The sequence below is a fragment of the Varanus komodoensis genome, unplaced genomic scaffold, assembly GCF_004798865.1.
Source record: "Varanus komodoensis strain SLA01 unplaced genomic scaffold, ASM479886v1 scaffold12, whole genome shotgun sequence".
In the NCBI taxonomy this organism is placed as follows: domain Eukaryota; kingdom Metazoa; phylum Chordata; class Lepidosauria; order Squamata; family Varanidae; genus Varanus; species Varanus komodoensis.
The window spans coordinates 29,364,748-29,390,178 of record NW_025335349.1 but is presented as its reverse complement, the minus strand read 5'-3'; the positions used below and the strand labels follow the sequence as shown (position 1 = coordinate 29,390,178).

The 25,431-nt window shown below is 40.9% G+C and overlaps 1 protein-coding gene across 1 annotated transcript; it reads left to right on the top strand.

Moving 5' to 3' along the window:
- Positions 1 to 25,431, top strand: MMD (monocyte to macrophage differentiation associated). The gene is made up of 7 exons (XM_044422066.1): positions 1 to 264; positions 9,035 to 9,116; positions 12,642 to 12,802; positions 15,691 to 15,765; positions 16,717 to 16,818; positions 19,335 to 19,404; positions 22,728 to 25,431. Exons 1-7 carry the CDS (start codon positions 236 to 238, stop codon positions 22,926 to 22,928), a joined length of 720 nt encoding a protein of 239 aa, XP_044278001.1. The 5' UTR covers positions 1 to 235; the 3' UTR covers positions 22,929 to 25,431.

The window sequence follows — 25,431 nt, the reverse complement described above, 5'->3', positions numbered from 1 at the left end:
CAGAGCGGGAACCTCTCCGCTCAGCCGCCCGCTCGGCGCTCCTGCTGCACGCACCCGAAACGCGGCTCACGACAGCCCGGGCCTGGCTTCCTCTCGCCTCGCCTCCTCCAGCTACCTCCGCCCGGGGCTGGCAAGCCAATGAGGGCCCGGACTGCGGCCCTCGCCGCTTCAGGAGCCGCCAGGAGCCCCCCGTGCCGACCCCCGGCTCTACAGGAGGCGGGCGGACTGGACCCCCATGCGGCGGCTCCAGGAGAGATTCAGGAGGTGAGCCACCTAACCGGCGAGAGAGGGAACGGGGAGAGCCGCCAGGGGGTGAATTCTGGCCGGGGAGAGTTGCAAGCTAATTCCTGGGAAAATTTCTCCCTTTTTTAGGGGTAGGACAGCTTGGCCCGCCCTCCTGAGCTGGAGCAGCTATTTCTCCAGATGCTTTGATCTCGCCCGGGAAAGCTCCGCCCACTGTTCAGTTCAAGTTCCAAATGCTCATTTGTATAGTTCCATTTGTGGTATGCCACAGGAACGGAAGACAATAAATACAGATCCCACCTTCCCACATTTGGCTGTAGTCAGTGAGGTTCGTGAAAGTTTAAAGGGTGCTGTGTGTCTTTTGCCCTGGTACTTTTAAGTTCATGCACCTGAAGATCATGCTCTTCTGTAGTGATGCCACACAATCGGGGTGGCTTAACTTTGGTTAGTTATCCCATAGCAGCCTCTGATATGTATGGTAATAGTTTGGCAAATGAAATGCCCCAAAACGTGTTGGTTGACGATTAAAAATGGCATGGCTTATTATCTGTATTTCTGTTTTAAGGGAGCCATAAAAAGATTGACCTTCTTTCCCCCCAAAACTCCAAATGAAGTGCCTTACAGAGTGGAAAAATAATAAAGCAGGTTTTTTAGGTAGTGGTCCTTGCACTAACAATAAAATGGCATAGTGTAGGTATTCCACTATCTCTTCCTTAGCAGAGTTTTTCTAGAAAAAAAAAATGGAAGAAGTGGTGGGAAAAGAAGAATGCACTACAAATTGAAATTGATTGCATTTTGACATACACCCATGCCCTGTAAAATTCCATAAATAAAGCAGTGGGGGAATAAAAACCATCTGGAAGCAGGAAAGGTGCCCATGCCTATGTTGGGGAGGTTAAGTTCCTCATTGTGAAAACAGGATTGGATGGTAGTAGTTATTCCAGCTTGCTCAAAGCAACGTAAAAGTGGTAACATATTGTAGATGTGGCACAGAGTCTTTGTGACTGTGTAGTTTCCCCATGGTTGGTTTGAAGTAAAGGGGGGTATACAACCCTTTGTGCCCTATTTCTTTGACCACCCCCCTTTTGAAGCTCATGAGGGACAAGGGCCACTACTTAATTCCAGGGGATCCATACAAAAATCTTTGCTTCAAACGCTTCATGTGGAGTGCCCCATGGCTGGCTACCATCTATAGCATTAAAAAAATTCTGCACCTGACACTGACTGTTTAAAAGTATGTACATGTCTGAGCACTGGCAGAAATTTGAGCACATCGCTTAAATATCAGTAAAGAGAATGTTCTCTGGGGTGCTTATTCTGGCTTGTAATGTAATGAATTCTATAAAAAAAATCTTCATTTTTCATCTAATACATACTTAATTATGCATTTAAAATATTTTTATCCCACTCTTCAGTCAAAGAAGCTTCCAGTGCGGGTTACATATAGTCAGAGATAACAAGACAGTCCTTGCCCTCAGGCTTACTTATTCCCATTGCACCTCCACTGATGGAGCGCAGCCTTCTTGTTTTATTTAGAGCGTACAAGAGCAGTTGTGCCTGTTATTATAGTACAGGAATGCATAATGAAATTCCATTAGTTTGGGAGGTAAATATGAAATCAGGTTACCCCTTCTTGTAGGAAATAAATTTGTGGGGGTATTCTTTCATTGTGCAATGAATGTGATTACAGGTGTGATTTTATGAATAAGTTATACATATAAAGATAAATCCTGGGAACACATTTCTGTATCCAGCGGATCTCTTGTTTTCATGCACCTAACATGGGAAGAGCTAGCTCCAAGCAAAATGCCTTAAACAAGAACACACCAACTTCCTGTACAACCTTTGTTTCAACCTATCCTGTTTCTTCTCTGTTCCTCCACAATCTTGCTATCTATATCTCCTAACCTGCCATTATTTCTAGAAGTGTTCATATTTACCAGAAGAGGGCAAACGCCTGTGGCCCAAGTTGTTTGTGAAAGGCATCTAAAACTCAAATTCTACCCTCCTGGTTCTCTCCACTTCTTTAACACCTCTGATAACAGAGAAGCAAGCTGGGCTTACAGTGTTTAGATATGATTTATGAGAATGACAGCTGAGATCTGGGGATTTAAAGAGAACATGGGTGACTTAATTTATACTGTTAATTTATATTATTCTATGGAAGTTTATTTATGGATGTGAGCCGCCCCGAGGCTTTGGCGAATGTGGCGGCATAGAAGTCTCCTAAATAAATACATAAATAAATAAATATTGCATCCAGTGGCTGTTGGACCGGCTCCTGAAATTATGCGTGCAGCTCAGTTACTGAGAAAAGTGAGTAGGCATGATGGGAGGAGAGGTGATTGTGTAGCTTTGCTTTGAGAAAGAAAATAGATTGTGGTGAAAGATGAGGCTTTTCCATCTTCTAGAAGTGGGTGAAAGTTCATGTATCCGGTGTTTGTAATAGTCATCTTGGTTGAGCTAAGCTTCTCCTTTATGTGTGACTGTTGGCAAGAAACACGCTGAAACTCCTCTATATGTCTTTTCTGAATGGTTGATTCTGCAATGGGAAAGGGTTCATCTGCTTGTTTCTGCTGTTTTTTACAGTACAGAACTGGGAAGAGAAGCAGAGGAAGAAAATGAAAGCAATTTGGAAATTACTTAAGAGTATTAATAGGATTCTGCTCTTTCAAAATGGGTCATTTTGAAGCAAAGTGTGTTGCTTCAGAAATAACAGGACCAAGAATCTGATATAGATGTTTGTAGCAGTTGCTTAATAATGGCATAAAGGGTCCAGTAGCTTCTGCAGAATTAATTTGTGTGTGTGGAAGGGGGCAGGTTTTCTCTTTTCCAGCTAAATTAATTTTAATGTAGTAATATTACAGTATTACTACATTAGTTCTTCTAAACTAACTCTGATTCCAGGGAGATTCCAAAGGAATCTACATAATAAACCAAGGGATAATTGGAACATTGGAGTTGAAAAAAGCAGGAATAGTTTAATTAGGAGCATGATTAGATTGGCTGTGTACATGGCCCATCCCCAGCACTGATGTGTAATGCCTTTGTTTTCCACATCAAACATGCAAGATGCTGCTTCCTTCTCTCCTGGTTGTCTCATTCTTTATTTTTTTGAATAGCTGCTTTATAGACATTCTTTCCTCATATCCATGCAGGACTGTTGGAATTATATTGTTAAAATGTTGAATTCTAATAAGGTGACATGGTGGGTATGGCACTGCTTATTTGTGATCTTATTGATAAAACTTCTGTTTTGGAGAGTAGGATTGTCTTTTAACAGCACAGAAACATTTTCTCAGTATGTAACACCCATGGAGCTAACTTGGGTCACAGACTGAACCATCACAGACTCTCAGACCAACTTACTTTACTGGGCTGTTGTTGTGAGGATAAGGTTGTGAGGAGGAGACTTGCATAAGCCACCCTGAGTCCCTTGACAGGAAAAAAGGCAGTATATAAATGTAAATAATATTCTTGTAGCTAATATCAAACCTGTGTACAAGTCATGCAGAATGCTAGCAATGTTTCAAATGTAATTGGCTGTAGTGGCTTCTAGCAATTTGTGCCAACACAACAAGCTGAGATTCAATGGCCAAAGCAATACACTGATATTGTCAATAGACTTGAAACGTTAGTAATGGTTAATTTAGGATTCAATAGCATAGTAGAATTCTGATTACCAAGAGAGTAGTTATTTTATGTGGAATCTGACTTATGTATCAAGTTATAACCTGATCAAGTTTCGAGTCTCTTTCAAAATAAAACACGCTAAATTAGTTTTATTGCAGGACATGGTAAAATCTGAGTTTTATGCTTCAGATCCTAATCACAAAAATAATAGAACTCAGTTGCTAAAATTACTGATTTATTTAGAAATTACAAAGCAAAATCTAAACAACAAAGACAGAAAAACAAAAACATGGTATTTCTATCTAGAAATTCTTCTTCCCATAAATGCTTGATCCTGCACTCACAGATAATGGTCTATATGCATTTATTGGTTTAAAGACTGATTTGAATATATAAGAAGAACAATTCCAACTATTTCCTTCTTGCAAGTGGTTATTATTGGGCTACAGTATTAGAGCTTTGTCATAGTCAGTATAGCCATCCTTGGGTAGTTACCAGTCTACTTTTATGTGCCACTTTGTCAAATAACAATCTTTTGTAGAGTCCCAGTAGATTAAGCACTGCACACACTAGGAGTGCCATTCCAACACACTCAAAGGATATTGTGAACGGTAGACAGGGCTCTCCCATCTCCTACTCAGGAGTCAGTCAAGGGGGACGCACCGCAGGGAGCAAAGAGCTGAGGAAGCCAGCTCCTGGGGCAGCAAGACCTTTGGCAGCAGGGCATTGGGCGGGGGGGTGGCGCATGCGCAGCCCAGCGGTGAGCACCCAGGTGTGGAGGTGCTTTCCCCGGGGGGGGGGGGGAGAACACCTGTGGGAGAGGGAGGAGGTGGTGCAGCATGGAGGGATAAAGAGGAGAGAAAGGAAAGTACGGGGTGGGGGGAAGTGGCATGGAGAGAGAGGAAAGTGGCAGCAGGAAGACAGGTGGTAGGAGAACGAGGCTCAGGGAGCATATGTTGCCAGGGCCCCTAATGTTTGCCATGTGGGAAGTGCCTCAGGCCTCCATGGGTTTTTCATCCTCCGAGTTACCGTGTGGGAGATTATGAGGTCCAGCTAACTGATAAGAACGGTTGACTCAGATATATCATATAAACCTTCTGCAGGAATGGAGAGAAAGAGAGAGTCAGGCACAACTTGCTGAAAGTGCCAAGAGTGGCAGGATCTTGGGATAGAACCAACACGGAACCCTAGCGGCCTCACTCTGGGCCGCTAGGGTTGAACCTCAAACAAGTGGAACAGGTAAGGACATTAGAGGGAGAGTTCTCAGAGGTTTTCTCAGAGGTATCAGGGTACACCCACCTAATAGCTGATTCTATTGAAACCAGTCCTGGGGCCAGTAGTCTGGTGCTGATGTGTCCCTACCCCCAAAAGTCAAAACAAGTAATAATGAGGTAAAGAATATATTATGGCATGGGGTCATAGAAGAATCAGGGAGCCAGTGGAGAAGTCAGCCCGTGTTGGTGCCCAAGCAGGAATCGTCCCACTGTGCACACGCACAGGAAGCTACTGGCGGAAAAGAGGGTTGCCAAAGCTCTGGAGGAGCTGACGGCAGCCCCTGGGAGCAGTGGTGGGTGGTGGGGACAGTCCCTTAGCTGGGACAGTCAGGACTGTGCCTGAGGTTAAAGAGACAGCTTCCTTTTCAGTGAAGCCTCTGCAGGAAGTGGCCAGGTGACCCTGCTCTGTTTGCACCCAGGATTGTGCATTAAAGGCATCGCACTGCTGACTAAGACTGTTCATGGTGATGGAAGCAGTGGAGCACAGCAGGTGGGGTTGATGTTCCCCTCCCTCCCGACGCAATCACAGATATTGATCAAAATGAAGAAGAGGAGAGAAATTTCAAAGTCTTTAATATTTGGCCTTCTTGACTGACTTCCTAGAGACAGTTTCAATCAGTCTTTTTATTTATAATATAGCCAGTCTTTAGACATGTTTGCCCGCTTCTGTTCAGTGATGAGAACAACACATTGGAACCTGATTGTTAACACTGGGGATATTTTAGCCCAGAGGCCATATTTTAGAAAACAGTCTATACACTCTAGAATAATGCTGTATATTACTACCCTTTACTGAAGCTTTGTATTTAATTAAGCCTCTTCCTGGTAGTCATAGGAATTTCAAGTAGAGGAATGAATTGGCTGGTGGAGAAGGGACAGAACACTCTGCACCCAGCATAGAAAGCAAGCAGGCTGTCTGAACTGTTCTCTTCTTCCAGTGTAGATGTGCCGAAGGTTTTGGAGAACAGATGGGACTTGTTGTCCTCTGCCAGGCCCCTTTGAAAGCTAGCAACTTTTGCTATCCTGTTTACAAAGCAGCTTCAGTAACACTGGCAACCCAGATAACCACGCTGTCAAAGAACACAAATAAGCCATGTTCATGGTCATATTGATTAAACAGAATAAGCCCGAATAGTTGGAAATGACACCTTCTCTTAGATTAATTGCTGTTATGTTTTTGAATTATCACATCCTTCGTCAGTCATAGGCATTCACAGTAAACAATGAAATTACCAAGACGTTACTTTATCTGCAGTCTCTTGGCTACACTACCTGTTGGAATTGCTACCTAGGAGGGCGATTCAGCCCTAGAAATCTGAAATAGTTTGCTAGTCTCTCACATACTATGGCATCATTTTTAGTTTGTTCTTTTGTCTCTTAAGTAGTTCACTGCAATATTTGGTTCCACTACAATGATAGTTTTGGCTTTTCAGCAAAGATAACAGTCTCCTTTTGTGCAGGAGCTACATTTATCTGCATTCTGCAAGATAACATAGTACGGATAAAAACATGCAGAAAGACAAACACTAAGCTTAACCCAAGACATTTTTAAGCATCTGTGTTAGCAGGATTTGGTTTGTTTAATTTTGCTGATAGTGTATGGGTTATCTGGAGGCTCAGTCCAAGGTTTATTTTCTAACCGCAAAGTATACAATGTAGGCATGGTAATGACACATATTGTTCTGAATACACATCTTAAGAGCTGAGCTCCTTTGGGATTCATATGCTGAATCTCACTGAGCCTACTCACTTTTTGGGTAAGAGCAGTGCAGGAGTGTGTTCCTGTACACTGGTCTTGAGTTAGTATATCGAAACCCAATTCTAGCATACCTTGAAAGAGGCATAAAGACTGTTGTTCAAGTAAAGCAAGAAGGCACTGGTTAATAGTAATAATAGTAACAGAAGGTACCTTGCATGATGTACTTCTGCAACTTGATAAAAATATTTTTTCACAAATGATCATAAAAACATTAGAGCGTGTACAAGGCATCTCCAATTTCTGGTCCAGCCAAAATTGTAGATGCTACCCCTTTCTTGGTAGGCCTCCCATTGAGCTTTTCCTTTGGAAAGGCAGGAGGACAGTGGGCTGGTTTGCACACCATGCTTCCAAGCATCTTGGCTCCCGTGTGCAGTAGCGTTCAAGGCCCATGCATGCATGTGCACACCTGCACACACACAGCTGGCATTTCTTAGAGGAAGGGCCAACAGGAGACCCGTACTGCTAGTGTGGGTGCCACTGCTTGAGTGTGCTTCAGGCACCTTCTAGAGATGGTTCCAAGCCTTCCACATCCCACTTTCCTTTTCAAAGGGAAGGGCCAGAAGGGAGGGGATTGTGCCAGAGACATGAGCACTGCTGGGCAAAGATGTTCATGGCACCTTTATCCAAAGGTAGCCAAGTAAACAAAAGTAAGGCCAGTGGGGAAGGGTTGCCAGTTTGGCTCTGATTGAGTAAGACACTCTGGGCAACTTCCAGCGTTACTTTCTTCGTGATTTTGGAGTGGGGAAGGTGGCAGGAATTGCACACCGCTGGAATGATCCCCACTTACTCATGCGGCTTCAAAAGTTGGAGTAGGGCTCTAGTCCTGCTGAGCAGAGGACAGCACCATATTCACAAACATGGTAAGAATTCTTGAAGCCTGACCACACGTAGCTTAGTAGTGCTGGCTAGCGTTGTAGTTGCTAAGCAGAAACTAAGCCTTTTTGCCCAGACGAGGCTTCTAAAATTGACTGGTTTAAAGTGACTGTGGGCTGTGTTTCAGTTTATTGTTCCTCATCCAATGCATTTCCCACCACTTTACTGGGGGGCTGATGGAAAAGAGAAGTCAAGCGGTAGATCATCGTGCTTTTTTGGTATTGTTTCACTGTTAATGGCTCGACTGATTCACTGGTGATGGTGTTTTGGAAGGTCAAGAAGCATAGTATGCCCTATGATTGTCCCTGCTTGTGATAAGAATCCCTTGGCGTGTGAATGCCACACATACACACCCATTGTGAAACTGAAAGCATAGTAAGTATCACTGCATTTGTTCATGTTGTTCCCTCATCTCTGTTCTCACCTTCCATCAAGAGCAAGCTGTTCAGAGCAGGGATTTCTTTCTTTGGTTTCCCTGTAAACTCTCATGGAAATTAATGATGCTGTCCAAATAAATAAAATGCTGATAGTCTGCTGAAATCTAGGGTTCGGTATGATAACCATGGGTTATAGGAACCTTCCTTGATCTGCTGCCCTGCAACTCCCATCATCCCCACAAGCAACATCAGCTTGGAGAAGATTGGTTGACAGATTCCTGTTAAGGGAGGGTGTCTGTGCTGAAGTTTTTATTTATTTATTAATAACCTGTCACATTCCAGGAGGGACTGTCTTTGTGCACAGAATGACCAAAATGCAGACAGCTGGTCTGGGAAGGAGGGTGCTTGTAATGGGTAAGGAAGATAGCACTGCCTCTTACGCTGTGGAAGTGGAAGGATGTTGTTTCCAAGGGTGATGTCTTCCTGCTCCCATTTAGTTTGGTCCAACTGAAATATACATTTTGTTCTTGCCATTGTTCCCCCCTACTCCTGCCTAGTGCAAGTATCAAAGGATAAAAGAGATCTGCTTCTATATAAGTGTTTGGTGATTTACACTGGTGACATGTTACTTTTAAAATGAATAGGCCTTTTGGTACCTTTCTTGCCTTTTAAACTAATGTGAACATGCATGGGGAATCATTTAGCACATTCTTATATTGGGACCATTTTCATCGTAATTCTCTAGTTCCTTTAAAGTTCAGTATCTAAAATATTAAAACATCTGAATTTCCTTTTAATTCAATAAATAAATTATGCCTTTGCATACATGCAAGTATCAGTTTGCATCAACTGTTTCATATGCTTTGTCTCAACAGATTCATGAACCACCCAGCTCCAGCAAACAGCCGTTACAAACCTACTTGCTATGAGCATGCCGCGAACTGTTACACTCATGCGGTAAGAAAATTGACTTACTGGCAGGACAAACCACACGGCATCCAAATCATTCTAATTCCCATCTGCATTAGATTTTACTGTGTTTTAAATTATGGTTGAGCACAAGCTAGTACTGGGAAATGCCATTAATGCATGTTCTGGGAGCCCAGCAGACTCCAAAAGTTCCACTCATTGTTATAAAGTCTTTCTTTGTTCTGGCCCGTATTTAGCCATCAAAAGCTCCCTGATGTCTAATGAAAGTAGAATCCTCCACTAACCCAGTGACTGTTAAAATACCTTTCTGCCACTGTGGATGCTTGAGAGAGGTGTATTGCCAAAAGGTTTTGACAGCCCGTTTTGAGTGAGAGAGCAGCAGACAGGAGGCGTTTTGGCCTCTCTTGCTCTTGCCGTCAGGTAGATGGAGGGCCCCACAGAAGAGCGCTCACAAAGAGGTAAACAGAAGAGAAGTTGTAACATTAACAATCTTACCAGGTTAATGGTAGCTTCAGTTCTCAAAAACCAAACTGGTGATAAGGGATGGAAAGTATTTTGTTCATATACTTCTTCCAGGGATTTTTTTCTTTCTTTTAGCTCTTTTAGTAAGATGCACTGTTTGATCAAATAAATTAGGAGCAGCCCTGTTGATTGCACTCTCAGTGCTTGTAAAGCCCCAAATTCAGAGACTTACGAGCATCCAGTGTAGAGCAGGAGGGAAAGTGGAGATGATCTCTACTTTCCTACTCTGCATTTCAGCTAGGCAGACATCTTTTAATCACTTTAGAGGAGGATGGGGGAAAGGAGGCTGGATTGCAGTCATGATATATGGTTTCCTGGCAGTCTCATTCTCTCCCCCTTCCCATCTTGAGAATGCCCCCTTTACCTGCTCTCTGACACAGCTTTCCCCTATAGCCTTGCAAAGACAGCCTGCACAGTTCTTTCTGTGCCACCTGTGAGCAGGGGGATCATAATGCGAATTCCCAGCTGCAAGGTTGGAACTGTGTCTCCAGCTTCAGAGCGGAGAATCCAAATTATCCAGGCTCCTTCACCCCCAGCTTATGTCTAGTAGTTTGAGGATCATTCTGTTAGCAATATAATATGACACCATGGAGACAGGAAGGCGAAGGAAAACAAACCTGAAAGATTCAGGGAGGAGAAAGGGATTTTTATCTGTTTTTCCCTCAATGACTATTTTTGTTTTTTCGTTGCAAGAAAAAAATGAACTGCTTTGGATTATGAAATACTTTGTTTCAGAGTATAAGACAAAGTGCTTATATAATGTTATCCAGCCTTTACTCCATCAGATTGATTTCTAAAAACAATGTGCCTGATAAGAATACTCTTATACCAAGATTAAAGATAAAATGTGGAAATAATTTGGTCATTGTGGAAATTTTTTTTAATCCTTTCCATATGATTTCCAGCAAACTTATTTTTCCCTTCCTTATTACATTTATTGATCTAATAAATCTTTTGCTAAAAAAATTAGGGATGCTCCAAGCTGTGCTCAATTTCCCAGCATGTGAGTAGAGTCCATATCATAAAATGGAAGAAATTGTCATTCTTGACAGTGTAGGTGTTGTTGTTCAAAATTCTTTATTTCAGAAGGAAATTACTGTTGCTCTACTCTAGAGTGCACATCTGGAAAAAAAATCTGTACCTTGTCACTGCAACAGAACAGCATCGGGGTTCTATTTTTTAATTGATTTTGAGGCTTGCATCTGTAGCATTCATTGCTATAGTTTTTGTGAAGATTTCGATTAGGTGTCACCATTAGGATGTGCTGCCTTAACTACAAAACTTTTCAGTTGCTGCACCTTAAATAAGTCTTCTCTGCTTAAAAGCCACACTAAAATCATTAGCCTGGTTCCTGTGGTGTGGGCATGAACAGAACAGAACAAGAATCGGAAGGGACCTGTAAGACCACTGAGTTCAACCCCCCCTGCTCCACTATCCCATGCATTCACCTAAAGTAACTAAAATTTCACACTTCAAATAATTGAGATGGCCTAAAATGTTCTTAAATTAAGTATCTTTGTTTACCATTCCTAAGACGAGTCCTTCCTTCAGAGCAGATTTCCCTAAGCTCCACCCCATACACAGAAACTTTTAGGAATTCCCTGAACTTCCTTATAAACAGGAAAAGATGTTAACTTCCTTGCAAAACAAGAAAAAATACCTTGCTGTGTCTCCAGTATTTCCTGCTTCTTCTGACTTTTGGGAAGATTCAGTTGTTTCAAGGATTATTTGTTGACATATCCTCCAGTCAAACATAAAATAGGAACCTAAAATATGTTGTTATATCTTTGATAATGATTCATTCAAAGTATCATTGTATTTGGTTTATTGATTTTAAAATGATAGTGTATTCAGACAGTAATTGCAAATTTACTACATGAGTTTATTTTAAAAGTTTTAAAATGTAATTAGAGCTTTATGAACCAACCATGTTATACACAATGTAAAATTCTGTTTCTAAAGCAGCCTTCCCCAGCCTGGTGTCCATCAGATGCTTTGGAGTACAGTGGCCAGCATTTCTGTCCATTGACCAGGCTGGCTGAGGCTGATGAGAGCCAAAGCTGGGAAAACCTGTTGAAAAGCAACAAAGTGACTATCTCTGAAAGAGAACTAAAGGCCTAAGTATTTAATTTTCCCCCCAAATTTCCCTCCATGACTTCAATTTTTCCTGGAAATTTAACATATCTTTACAAAACAAGTTGCATCGTGAAATTTTGAAGTCGGAATTTACCATTCGCAAATGATTGTCCATCCCTACCTTCGCCTTCATTTAAAACATGTGAGAAAATTGTATGCAGCTGAATTGTCAAGTCTTACAATACCTTCAGGGATTTTTGAAAAAATAAAACAAGTAAAACCAATAATAATATCCTTGGCAATATTCAGAATGCCTCTAATTAACAGGAAACATTTGAGTATAGCAGAGAAGAGTCCCAATTTCATTAGAAGAATCTCTTCTGTAAAATTCTACTACTGAAAGGTGTTAGTCTTCCTTAAATAATTATGTAGTTCCCACTTTATTTTTCCGTAGGTTTTTGTCTTTAAAAATCTGGTTGCTATAAACCTTAAAAATAGAAAGTCAGTCTGGTCCTTAAGGACAAGTTATAATGTTTGCTTTTAAGTGGGTATGTGTTCAGTGAGGACAATATAGTGCGTGTGAAGCATTTGTATCAGTTCCTCTCTAAGCAGTTTCTAGTTTTTGCTTGCACAATAAACTTAACAAAGTGTTACTTTAAGCAGATTTTAATCCCAAATACACTATCTGACACTTCAGCACTGCTTTGTGTTTTGGAAGTGACAGCAATTCTGTAACCTTCAGCCGAAGCAAATCCTTAAAAGTTTTGCCTTTCATATGTAATCCCCGGGTAACTTTCTTGTAACATTTAAAAATCCCAAATTCTTTTCACTTCCTCCTTTTGAAGCCCGTGTTTGAGAGGGAGAGTTTGTCTAGGCGCAGAAAGCAAAATGCTAATAAAGCAGAAAATGTGGACTGGGAGAATGACAAAGAACACATTCCTGTTGTTTCTCTAGTTTCTCATTGTTCCAGCCATTGTGGGTAGTGCCCTGCTCCATCGACTCTCTGACGATGGATGGGAAAAGATAACAGCATGGATGTATGGAGTCGGCCTGTGCGCACTCTTCATCGTTTCCACAGTGTTTCACATAATTTCATGGAAGAAGAGTCACCTCAGGTATAATCCAAATAATAATTTGGTGTTCTTTTGTGTTCTTCTGCATGGTGCATGCTGTTTCTAAGTGGACTTATATAAGTTTCATATTCGTCTTCTCTAAAGATCATTCTTGGGATTCTTATGTCATTTATTATAGTTCATCTTGGCAATACTTGTTTTTCTTGCTGTAGGGTTCCTCTGAACAGCTGGCACCATAGTCACCCTGCCACCCTTTAATCTTAGTTTTCTCTCCTCAAATTTCTGTAAGCAACCTGTATATGGATGGGCACAGGTATTCAGATTGAACCTTGTCTTCGATCCAGTGAGAGTCACACATGCCTTGCTCTTATTGCCCTCCTATCTGCTTATCACATATCAACCCCCTTCGACCTTCCTTCTGAAACACTAGCATGTGGTCCTTTCTGCCTCTCTCTCTTAGTTCTCTTCTTTTGTCTCCAGTCCTCCTCAATATAGAATTAGGCAGACATCTGGGAATCTTATTTAAATGCTATACATTTACTTACCTTATATATTCCCATTATAAACCACATACCCAAATATTCTAACCTCTAGTTGATTGGCTATTGCTTTTCCCCCACCTGGGTACCTTGTGATGCAGTGCAAGATGATTTTGTTGAAGGTCCAAGATAAGTGTTCATTTGAATACAAGTGTTTGGTTAGACGCATATAAATAAAGGCATGTGTTAAGAGCCACAGAGCTGAACCTCTGTGTTTATTTAAAGCTTCAGTGCCCAACCTGTAGCACAAGTGGTACAAACAGCAAACTGGGACAGCAACAGGTGTTCCTGGATATTGCACAAAATCAAGCCTGCATCTGTTCCTACTCCTCCCATATGGTGCTGCTGTTTACATCCCCTCAATTTACAATCAGTACAACACTAAACCAGTAGTATGTGCACGTGGTATAATGTACCCTTAGTAGTGCTATCTTATGCTTTGAATTTACTTTATGAGGTGGTTGCTGAAAATGTTGTCCTCCTCTTTACGTATCTCCTAAAAGTTTCCAGCAGCTTTAACCATTCTAAATTTATTGACTTATTTCAAACATTTTGGCCTCCTTTCCAGGCAAAAGTCCTCTCAGAGTGGTTCAAAACAATGTGAACTGTGAAGGTGAAATGCTAAAATATTATTAAAATCTTGAAGTGACAAATTTGGAGATTAATAACATACAACCAGCATGTAATAATTATAACAAACTACAGCAATGAAGTCGTAAATCAGGACATGCAATAAAAACACATAAATTAGAAGCTACTTGGAACAAAAATGTCTTCAATGTATTTTTAACTTCAAGATAGAAGAGCCCAGCTGCATATCCCTTAATTAACCCTGGGCATGGTGGGTAGGTGATATTGAATATGAATTCAGCAAATTACTTTCCATCATTTCTTCAAACTGTGGCTGAAACTTGTTCTAGAAACACATTACAACTTTAAAACTGAGACTCTTTAAATACCTTGAATGCATTCCAGCTGCTGGTGAAAGCAAATATGCAAGTGACTTAGGATTCAGTTTCTGACAAGTTACTGTTGATGGCATTTTTATTGCCAATAACCATGACAAGGCAAGATGAGTGTCACAAATCAATTAGTAGCACCATTGTAGACAGTATTAACTTACTATTAGTCAGAGAGTAGTTTTTCTCGGCCCACTGTATGCATATAGTTTTTTTCTCTTCTGATAGTCCAACTCCCTGAGCAAAATTATACTCCCCTTATATAAGTCTTTGGTGCAGCCACACCTAGAATATTGTGTACAGTTCTGGTCAGCATACTTAAAAAGGACATTATTGAGTTGGGAAAAGTGCAGAGAAGGGCAACTAAAACCATGAAGGGGTTGGAGCAAATCTCCTACAAGGAGCAGTTACAACAAGTGAGACTGTTTAGCTTACAGGAAGGACAAGTGAGGGGAGACATGATAGAAGTTGTTTAAAATTGTGCACAGTGTGGGGAACATGGAGCAGGAGACATTCTCCCTCTCCCACAATACTAGACCCTGGAGTCACACTGTGAAGCTGATTGGTAGGAGATCGAGGACAGATAAAAAGAAGGACTTCTTCACAGTACATATGGTTAAACTATGAAATTCACTGCCACAGGAACTAGTGATAGCCACCAGTTTGGAGGGCTTGAAAAGGAGATTGGACAACTTCCGGGAGGAGGAAGCCATCAGCCTTAATGTCTGTGTGCTGTCCTGCATTATCAGAGGCAGTATACCAGTTGCTGAGGACCTTGGGCAGGTGGAAATCTTAGACTCATCCTGCTTGAGGGATCCTGTGGGCAGCTGGTTGGCCAATGTGTGAACAGAGTGCTGGACTGGATGGACCTTGGGTCTGATCCAGAATGGCTGTTCTTACATTCTTAACCGCAAAATGGTTTCCCCAAAGAAAGTATATTGGGTGCTCCACCCACTGACATATGTCCTAGCCAAAGGGTTAAACTATTTCTGATTTTATTGTTTTAAGAGTAATCTCTTTGGAAAGAGATTGTTTCTGTTTTAAATTATTTTACCTCACTGTTCAGCCGTAAAAGACTTTAGAATGGTTTACAAAGTCAAATAAGAAGAATGCTTCCTGCCATATATATAGTCTAACAGACACAATACAAAAATGTGATTGGGAAGAAGGAGGGGGGAAAGCAGATATAGGCAGTATTTCTTACAGATGTCCTTTCTGGCAGGGAACTGTGATTCAGTCTCCCCACAACTGCTCTCTCTCTGGCTGGTATGTGGAGCCAGGTTGGTCTCCCCACTGTCATGCTATTCTTCCTGGGAGGCAGAAGATGCTGGTTCCCAGTGGCCCATGCTCCAGAGCAGATTGTACTACTTTTCAGCTCTGCACCCCAGGGCAATAACCTATGTCTCCTTCCATTATTTGCCTTTCCATTTAGGACAATGGAACACTGCTTTCATATGTGCGACAGAGTGATGATCTACATCTTCATTGCAGCATCATATGCACCGTGGTAAGAATTAAAATGTATAGTTCTGGTAGGTAAAATTGCAGGGTCATATTATTCTAGCTTTCACTTCCTGGATTGGTTGATTAATTGTTCCTGGCTTAATCTGCTAGAGTAAAGCTGTATAGTGAAATCCTTTTTCCATTTAATAAATTAAGGATTTTCTTTGTAAACTAAGTTGCCCTGCTCCAGCAAGGGCAGTGCACACGCAGAAGCAGTCTTCAGCTTATTTATCCTTTAATAGGGTAGTTTCCACACACACGAGTGCACTGTAGGTATGCCACTGAATTGGGGCCATGACAGTGGAGTTGATTGTACCCTTCATTTCTGTCTTTCCATTTCCATCTATTCTCCCAAACATTGTTAATCTTAATAAGACCCGGAGATCTAGGTCATACAATACGGTAATCTATCATAGTTTAAATGACCTGCAGGGGGTCGTTTTCACCCCACCTCAGTCCAGTCACCATATTGTATGTGTAAGCCATGATGTGCAACCACCAACAAATTGTGGGCTGTCTTGGAGTTGTGAGTAGCTTGTTAAGTAGGCCAACAACCCACCATCGCCAGCACAATGAGGTGGCTCATACTCCCACTGTGGCTTGCATATGCAAAAGTATTTGAAAAGTTTTCATAGGATGAAAAGAAATGTTGCTTTATGTCAACTGTTAAATGTTTAGATGTATTTTGTTATTAGATATTGTCAATTAAAAGGGCTTGGAAAAGGTTCAGTCTGTGCACACATTGATATTTTAACTGCATTGAAGCTTGTTAAATGGAAAATTACATAGTTTTAAATCCAGAACTTTCAAGCACTGAAAAATGAATGTTCTCTTTTTCTCTCTGCCCCTCTCTCTGGAGAAATCGTAATGATTTCGTTACATCTTCACATAGAATTTAGGATGTTTCAGATGCCTTCCAGTCACTATTTCAGAAGTCACTTGAATGTTTTTCTAGGTTAAATCTTCGTGAGCTTGGGCCTCTGGCATCGCATATGCGCTGGTTCATCTGGCTGATGGCTGCTGGAGGAGCCACCTATGTGTTTCTCTACCATGAAAAGTAAGAAGCAGCATGATTTGTTCTCAAAGTGATGTGCTCTGGTATCACTCTGCAGGCATAGTTTCTGTACTGATGTCAAGATTAGCCAAAAATTAGGGATTGCATAACATGGCACCATTTTACTGTCTCTTTTAACTGTTTCTTTTTATTGATGGTTATTGTTGGACAGTATATTTACTTTTATATGTTTTACTATAAACTGCTGAGAACATTTATTAAGTGATATACAAGTATTCCACAAATACTGTGGTACCTCAGCTCACAAACACCTCAGTTCACGACCAAATCAGGTCGCGAACAAAAATTTAAGAAAAATTTTTACTCAGGTCGCGAACTCCACATCAGGTGACGATCGCAATAGCACCCATCTCCCCCCCTGCACGCCCATGATAACGCCCGTCTCCCCCCCAGTGCACCCGCGATTGTATCTGTCTCCCCCCCCCCCAAGCACGCCCACAATCACACCCATCTATGGCCGCGATCATGGTCGCACTTGTGCAGGGAACACAGGCGTGATCACAGTCGTGCTGGGGGGAATGGCTGTGCTTGGGGTGGGGTGGGGGGAGATGGCTACGATCTTTGTTGTTCTTTGTCACTTTGCTTCAAATTTTTGTGATTAAAAAAAAGAAATACAGAAAAGATTAGCCTTATTTACATTGAACCTTATGGGGAAATTTGACTTGGCTCACAACCAATTTGTGTAATGAACAGAGTCGTGGAACAGATTAAGTTTGTGAGCCAAGGTACCACTGTATGTGAATAAATGAACAAACTGGAACAGGAATGCAAGGCCCATAATCTCTGATTGTTGATTGTGCTGGTTTGAGTTTCTGAGAGTTATAGGCCAAAGCATCTGAAGGACATGAGCTATGTTTGTTGGTTTAGTTGATTAATTGGCTACTTACTGTAGTTGAAAAAATTCTCAAAGTTGTTTGCAATACAAGAAACCAACAAATATTAAAAATATAAAACAATGTCCAAAGTTCTGAGGTAGAATTCAGGAGCATTCTATAAACATTTAGACAGGAAATTTCAACAGCTGCTAACATTTTCTAGCCAGCATGGGTCACACAGGGCTTTTTTCTGTCTAAACTTGGGCAGGATTGCATCTGAAATGTTGGTGCAAGACTTCAATATTTGGCTTAAGAATATGAAAACAGCAAATAGAAGGGACTTATGAAACATTTGTATTTATATTTCTCTTTGTGTATCACATGTGAGAAGCTGAGAACACATAGAGCTTTTTTTGTTCTAAACAAGCCCATTTTAATTTAAACCCATTCTTTAATTTCTGTAGAGAAAAGCACAGCCTTCTGCCTGGCTATTAAATTAGCCTTTTCAAACTGTCTCTCAGCATGTCAGCATTAGGCATATCATTAGCAGGCAGAAAATGACTTTGTCTCACTTTTGAAATTCCTCTTTGATAAATAATTCAAGCAGCACTTAATATGAATAGGTAAAAGCTTGGATTTCTATCAAGGAAACAGAAATTATGAGTGCATCCTATCTTCTGTTCCTCTGAGAGACTGCACCCTTGTGAAATTTGATATTTATTCTTTTCTAGTGAAAATGAGGGGAGCAAAAACTTGAGCAAAAACTTTAGCCCACAGGAGCAGGAAGAAAGCTGATGGCCTAATAAATGTGCCTGGTCCTTTCCTCAAAAAGGACCAAATAGAATATGTTCAGAAATCCTCATTTTATTTTCTGTGTTATGGGTTTGTTCATCCTGGCCTACACAAAAGATTCCTGCTGGCTTTGTGTTCTTACTATTTGAGCATATCTCCCCTGTTCCTTGACCAGAAACATGTAGGATCAGTGCTGAAGAAGCCCCTCCTTATGAAAATTTCTAGTATATTTCATTTTTCTAACTGCCAATAGTATCAGCAAAAAAGCTGCATCCCTGCACAGCGCTAAGCCATGGTTTATGCTGGCCATGGTTGGTTGCTTCAGCGGTAAATTGTTTTCCAAACAAACCGCTGCCTGTTCTCCGTGTTCATGATTTGTTTGTGTCCTGCCCATTGTGCCAGCCTCCAGGGCAGCTTTGTTTTCAGGCTGTTCTTGCTATGTTTCAGGACAGATAATCTGTGCAAACAAAACAAGAATAGGGCACAGTTCTGGGTTCAGGTATAAGACATGCTTTAGAGAAGCAAGATTTCATAAGTAAACAACAAACCATGGCTTCTATTTCTGGTTTGTTCCTGTTTTATTTGTGTCCTGATTTGTTTGTGGGGATGGGCTTGAACACACTGGCAAGAAAGATTCAACAAACCACACTTTGACATAGTGTTACATGTGAACCAGGTCAATATTTTCTCATTTTATGGAAGCCTAGTGCAGTTAATAGCAAACACGCCATTGAGTTATGTTTTTTAAAATAACCTGTTATCCAAGAAGTGCTATAATGTATTTCTGTCCCAAATGCATGTATATTAGTGAAAATATGCCCTATTTCTGGAGTCATGAGGCATTGTTCTTGCATAGTTGTAGGCTTAGCATTTTTCTTCTTCATTTTGAAGGTATAAAATTGTGGAGCTCTTCTTCTACCTAGCAATGGGCTTTTCACCTGCTCTGGTTGTGACCTCCATGGTAAGAAATGCATGCTTATTGAAAAGCTTTAAAATAAAAATCTTTAAGAATTATTACAATTAATTAGGATGTGTTTAAAAACAACTGTAATTCAAATCTATATTTGATAGAGTAATTAGAACTTGGCTGAGCTTTTATTTCCTCATCAGTTCCTTTTCTTCAGTGTTTTGTTTATCTTAAGAGTTTTCTTCATGTTTCTACAGAAGCAGACTTAACCTCAAGTCATCCTGTTGAGCATAGCATAATCATTGTCTAGCCCTTGAGGAGTTTTAGTCATATAGCTTGCATGATAAAATTTTACCGACTACAGATGTTCAGTGTTGGCCCACATGTACAAGTGGAGCTCATATTAATAATTAAAATTTAAGACCTTTGTTGAATTGTGGATCTTTGAGACATCTGGCTAGCCACTTATTCAGCCAGGAAGGCCAGAACTAATAGTTATTATAGTGATTATGACCAGTAACTCTTGATAGATCTCCATATTGTTTTTCTAATGAGAACATAAGAAAGATACAATAATCTTTTCCCCGGTATATAGGTTTAGTTGGAATTGTTGACAGTAGTACGGAAAGTGCTTTGCTTACTTATGGAGTTCCACCATTTCCTATTAGACACTGGGAACCCTCAGCGCATGCTTTGCATCCATCAGACACATGACTACTCTCATGTGATGCCTTTGTACCTTTTAAGAGCCAAACTAGATATTGCATGCAGGTGCAGAACACGGCCCCTGCGGCTTTTGTAAACCAAAAATGTGATCCAGTGAGGATCTGAGAAGTGGTGAGGAGGGAGGGGTGCTTCATTCACCCTGCACCAGCAGCCTCTAAATCGCCCCCACCTCTTCCGATGACTTATTCCTCCATACAGCTCTTCAAGGGGGAGAAAAGAAATTTGAAATAGAAAAGGCTAAGTTCTCCCCTACAACAGTGGTTTTCGACCTTTCCACAGCTAGGGACCGGCAAGAACAGGAAAACCACCTCAGGGCCTGCTGAGGCAGAAACAAAAAGCACCGTACACATAATGCAGTATTCTGTGTATTAGTTTCCCAGCACAACAAATGAAAATTCTCCAAAACAACCAGAAACCAAGCAACAACAAATGCCAACAAAAGAACAAAATACAGACATTGGCATGGCGTGGCTCCCAGCTGGCTCTCACCAAGCCATCTCTCCCTTCCTCAGCCCCTCCAGCGGCACCAGCGCACGCCCTGCAAATGCGGTGCCAACCGAGGAAGAGGTGGAAGGGCACAGCCAGCCCCCGCCCTGGTCTGCGGTGAGCAGGATGTGGCCCCTCCACAGACCAACAGGAAATCTCTGGTGGACCGCCTCTGGTCCACAGACTGGTGGTTGAAAACCACTGCCCTACAACACCCCCACATGTCTAGAGGTCATCCAGAAGGGGTTTCCCTGATTTCAGAAGTTCCACTGAGCGTATTACCAGATTCTTCTTATGCTTAGCCTGGCCCTGATGAGTTTTCACAGAGGGCTTTGGGGTATTCCACTGGAGCACTGAAAATAACCTGGTAGACTATTTCCTATACCCACTACCATAATACTGTGACTCTGGACAAAATGTGCATTTATTGATGTTGCTATGTAAGTTGAAGTGAGTCTTGCGGCGATTAGAATCTATTAAAAGTGGACAGCCAAGAAGGTTTTCCCTATATGCCTAAGATATTAGACTTTTGTGAGAGGAAAACGCTCAAGAAAGATTTATTCTTATTCAAAAAGGGAAAAAAAGAAAATGTGGAAAGGACCCAGTAAGAAGGTGTTGAGTTTAATAGTATAAAAATACAAACAGCCACATCTTCTAATAACAGTTAATTCAATTGCTTTTAACTGTATCTTGTTAGGAAATTACTGCTTCGTAATTACTTTAGGAAGAAAACTCTCAACTTGGAAAAGGCATGTTGAGTTAGGAAAGACATGGCGGCAGCAGGAGTTTCTTTAGGCTGCTTTGTCTGGCGGAAGTGCTTTCTTGTCCGTTGAGGCGGGATGCAAGTTTTTCTCATTAGCTTTTAAGCCATCTGTGTTTATAGCACTGATAAATCACTCCTTCTTGTTCAGGTTCCCAATGCAGATACAATTAATTTCACCCTTACATATCCATTCAATTAGATTTCCATTAGGCTAGTGCTGCAAGCTTTTCTTTGGCTTAACAGAGCCACGCTTCTGGAAATTGTTCCAGTTTGGCTGCGATTTTAAACCTAGGAATAAGAAGAGTACAAGGAAGGAAAAAATAGTGGTGTAGTGGCAGCTGCAAAGACATGCAAATAGGGAAACATGGGGAGAGGGTAGCCTATGTTCGCGCGCGCGCGCGCGCTCTCTCTCTCTCTCTCTCTCTCTCTCTCTCTCTCTCTCTCTCTCACACACACACACACACAGAGAGAGAGAGAGAGAGAGAGAGAGAGAGAGAGAGAGAACATGAACATGAACATGAACATGAACATGTCCTTTCAAAGTAAAAATGTTTGCATGTGAAGTCAGCACTTGGTCTTTTCAGACAGAGTGAATGAACAACAGAAGGGTAAACGAAATTCAGTAGGAAAAACGGCTTACCCTGGGATTTGGCTGAACAGTTCTATGCAAAGGTCAATTCAGTCTCTGTTGGCTGTGAAAAAAGCTAATTCTGTTGTCAGGTGGGATTAGGAAGAAAATTGAAAATAAAATTGCTGGTATTGGAAAACCTTTATATAAAGTAATGTGCATCTTTTCCAAGTTGGAAAAGATACACAGAAGGTCATCAGGGTGTTGAATCTTTGCCCTCAGAAAAGCTGCTTCAAGTATTTGAGGATTCTTAATTTGGAAAAAAAAATAGAGCAAAGTTTATGGGGAGAATAAGATTGTTTTCTAAGCTTCTGTGGATCCTGTGGGGCAAGTACATATAAAGATGCTTCTCACACCATCATACCAGAGCTTGAGGTCAAGCAATGCTACTGATTGGCAGCGGACTGGATAAACAAAGCAAAACTTCACACAACGCATGATTAACTTCTGACCCAAGTTGCGTGAAGCAACACATGATTAACTTCTGACTCATTAGTAGCTGCTGTGGTGCAAACAGACAGTGGTTGTGTCCAGTCCCGTCTGTACTTCTTGGAAGCACCACACGGGCTACGGTAGGAAAACAGGATGGTTGTTGATGTGGCCTTTTGGTTCGTTCTAGCAGGAGATGTGTTGTGCTTATGTCCCGTATTGCTTGTGGTTACAGATCTATGCCGACTCCGTACCCATGGTATTATGTAGTGTTTTTGGCCATCTGCGTGTATGCAGCTATTGCCTCACAAAAGCACCTTTCCCACCTTTCTGATTAATCCACAGAACAACACCGACGGACTGCAAGAACTCGCCTGGGGAGGCTTGATCTACTGCACGGGAGTCGTCTTCTTCAAATGTGACGGAGTCATTCCATTTGCACATGCCATCTGGCACCTGTTTGTTGCCACGGCCGCTGCAGTTCATTATTATGCTATCTGGAAGTATCTTTACAAAAGCCCTGCAGATATTATCCGTCACTTATGATATTAAACAAACAGGCACGCGTACACCTGCAACCTGCACGAAGCCTCTGGCGCAGTATTACTTGGGTAAAACGAATTCTGGGGAAGTGGTGAAATATATTGCACAGGGAAAAATGCACTGACTTTGATAGTTTTCTGAACACATTTTACTGTGAACTGGAGTGACAAAAATGTGTCCTAGAATTACCGTTTATATATCAAGTGCTGGGCACATCATTCTCCAAGCACTTTTTCTGGGGAAGCCACCACCGGAATAAATAGGAATTATGCAAGAACAGTGATGCACGGTTCTTGTTAATTTCAGTGTGGCTTGTACAGAAACGTCCCTTTTGTATCGCATCCACTGTCAGCAAGTGGAGGCTGCAATCCAGCATATGAAGTTGGGCGCATGGAGTGTAAGCACGCCTAGCTTTGGGTTGCGGTTCAGAACATCACGCTGCATTATTAGTGATCCATTCCACATTAACAGGGAAAACAGTGTAAAAATGACAAGTGGCCTGATGTTTACAATTTTTTAAAATGTATTAATGGGTTTCATTTCTGCAACTTTAAACTACATAAAACTTTTGAAATTACAGTTTTGAATTGTGGAAGTTTATGCGATAGCAGAAATGCTATTTTTTAAGTTGCTTTCTACTTTTTCCATGAACTATTTAATAAAACACAAATCATGGATAGATCAATTTAGCTCCCCCTACCACTTATACTCATGTGACTTTTATATTAAAGCAATTTTTAAACAGAATTTTAAAAGTACACACAATTGCTGTTCTGCAGTTGTTACTTAAAGTGAAACTTTTCAAGCTACATTCCACATTTTGTCCTGACAGATATACCTCTTCCAAAGTTTTTTTTAACAAGTATGTAATTGATAATTATGAATTTCAAAATTGGCTCTGCCAAGCTTTAACCTGAAAACCTGCTACCCTCCACTGTAAACTAAATTGCCTAATTTGGGTTTATTGAAGAATAAATGTTATGCTAGCTAACATGTGAAATCCATCATGCAGTGCAATTTCTGGAGGAGATTGTATGCAAAAGCATTCTCGAAATTTTGGTTCTAGCAATACCGGTGGCCATCAACAAACTACTGTAAAATCTAAATTATTTTAAAGAGTCAGTAATTTTGTAGATGCATAAGATACTTTGGTGCTCAAACTGTGTGTCCATTGCAATCTTATGTATGTTTACTCAGACGCAAGTCTTATTTTGTTCAGTGGGGCTTACTCCCTAGTAAATGCATTTAGGTTTGCATCCCTAGAGTGTTCAAGATTGCTAGTATAGGAAAATGGCTCCTCTTGGACATAGTCTTATTACTTCTATCATTTTTTAAAAGAAATGATTGCTAATAAAACTTTTGAGTACTTATAGTTACTGGTTATGATACACCTAAATGGCCTTTTCAGGGAGGGAAGCTTGAAGAGCCTGGGACAAAGTAGCAAAACTAGGCTTTAGGTATGCTGCTCCTAAGCACCTGGGACAATGAAATGTAATAGCAATTTGATTGTAGAACACGTGCATTAAAAAACAAAAGTTAGAATCCGTATTGTAACTACTGTTGTCCAGTTACTGTAGCATGTCCCACTGTACTATGAATGTCTTATATTAAGATTGAATTTATTCTTTTTCTATCTTGCTCTTTTTCATGTCAGTGTTTTAAAAACTAAAACAGAACATGTTGCCTTTTCAGATTTTATTCTGGATATTTTGCCTGTCAGAACAGTAGGTCTGTATTCTAGAGATTTGGGGAACGGGGTGGGGGGTGGGGTCAAGGTAATAGGAATCTTCTAGGCTTGCCAGTGTGTTGTTATGTAGATTAGAATTTGGTGCACTTATATACAACTTGCAGGAAGGATCATATGATCAGATGAAAGGTAGGGCATCAAATGTCTTTTCCACACAGTATTATGTCATAACTAAAGATTGTCCTACACTAGGGACACTTCCAAAGCTTTTCAGAATTCCAGGAAACCCACAGAGCTCTGGGAGAGTGATGGTTGGGCTACTCTTGTCAATGCAGCAAATACTCTGTATGCAGAATTGCAAAGGAGGAGGCTCACACAAAGTTTCCATGAGTATTTGAATGCCTGTGTTGAGTCAGGACAGGTTTAACCTTTATGGTCGTATGCATACAAAACAGCAGGTTGGAGAACATTTCTTGTGACATCTGAATGCTTGTCATCTTTGTTGTCTTTTTTTCAGCTTTGAATATATTCACTTTCTCTGAGTTGTTGTGCTCTGTTCAAATGCAGTACTGTTAAGACCACTAAAGTATGTGTAAAATTCTCTGCTTTTATCAAAACTATGTAAGTCCAATTATTTCTTCTACCATTATGGTAATTCATGGTCTTTTCAAATCTTTTTTTTTTTTTTAAGAGTGGAAAGTGATTTGGTTTGGTTTTTAACAATTGAACTCGCCAAAGTATAAGTTTACTTCAGTCTAGTCCCTAAAGTAATCTAGATGTACTAGATTAATGCAAATAAAAATTTTGTGCAATTTGGAA

Excerpts from the sequence above, each read along its gene's own strand:
- MMD (XM_044422066.1), top strand. The coding sequence starts at position 236 with ATGCGGCGGCTCCAGGAGAGATTCAGGAG. Across the intron at positions 12,803-15,690 it reads TGGAAGAAGAGTCACCTCAG|GACAATGGAACACTGCTTTC; the intron begins GTATAATCCAAA and ends CTTTCCATTTAG. Across the intron at positions 15,766-16,716 it reads GCAGCATCATATGCACCGTG|GTTAAATCTTCGTGAGCTTG; the intron begins GTAAGAATTAAA and ends ATGTTTTTCTAG.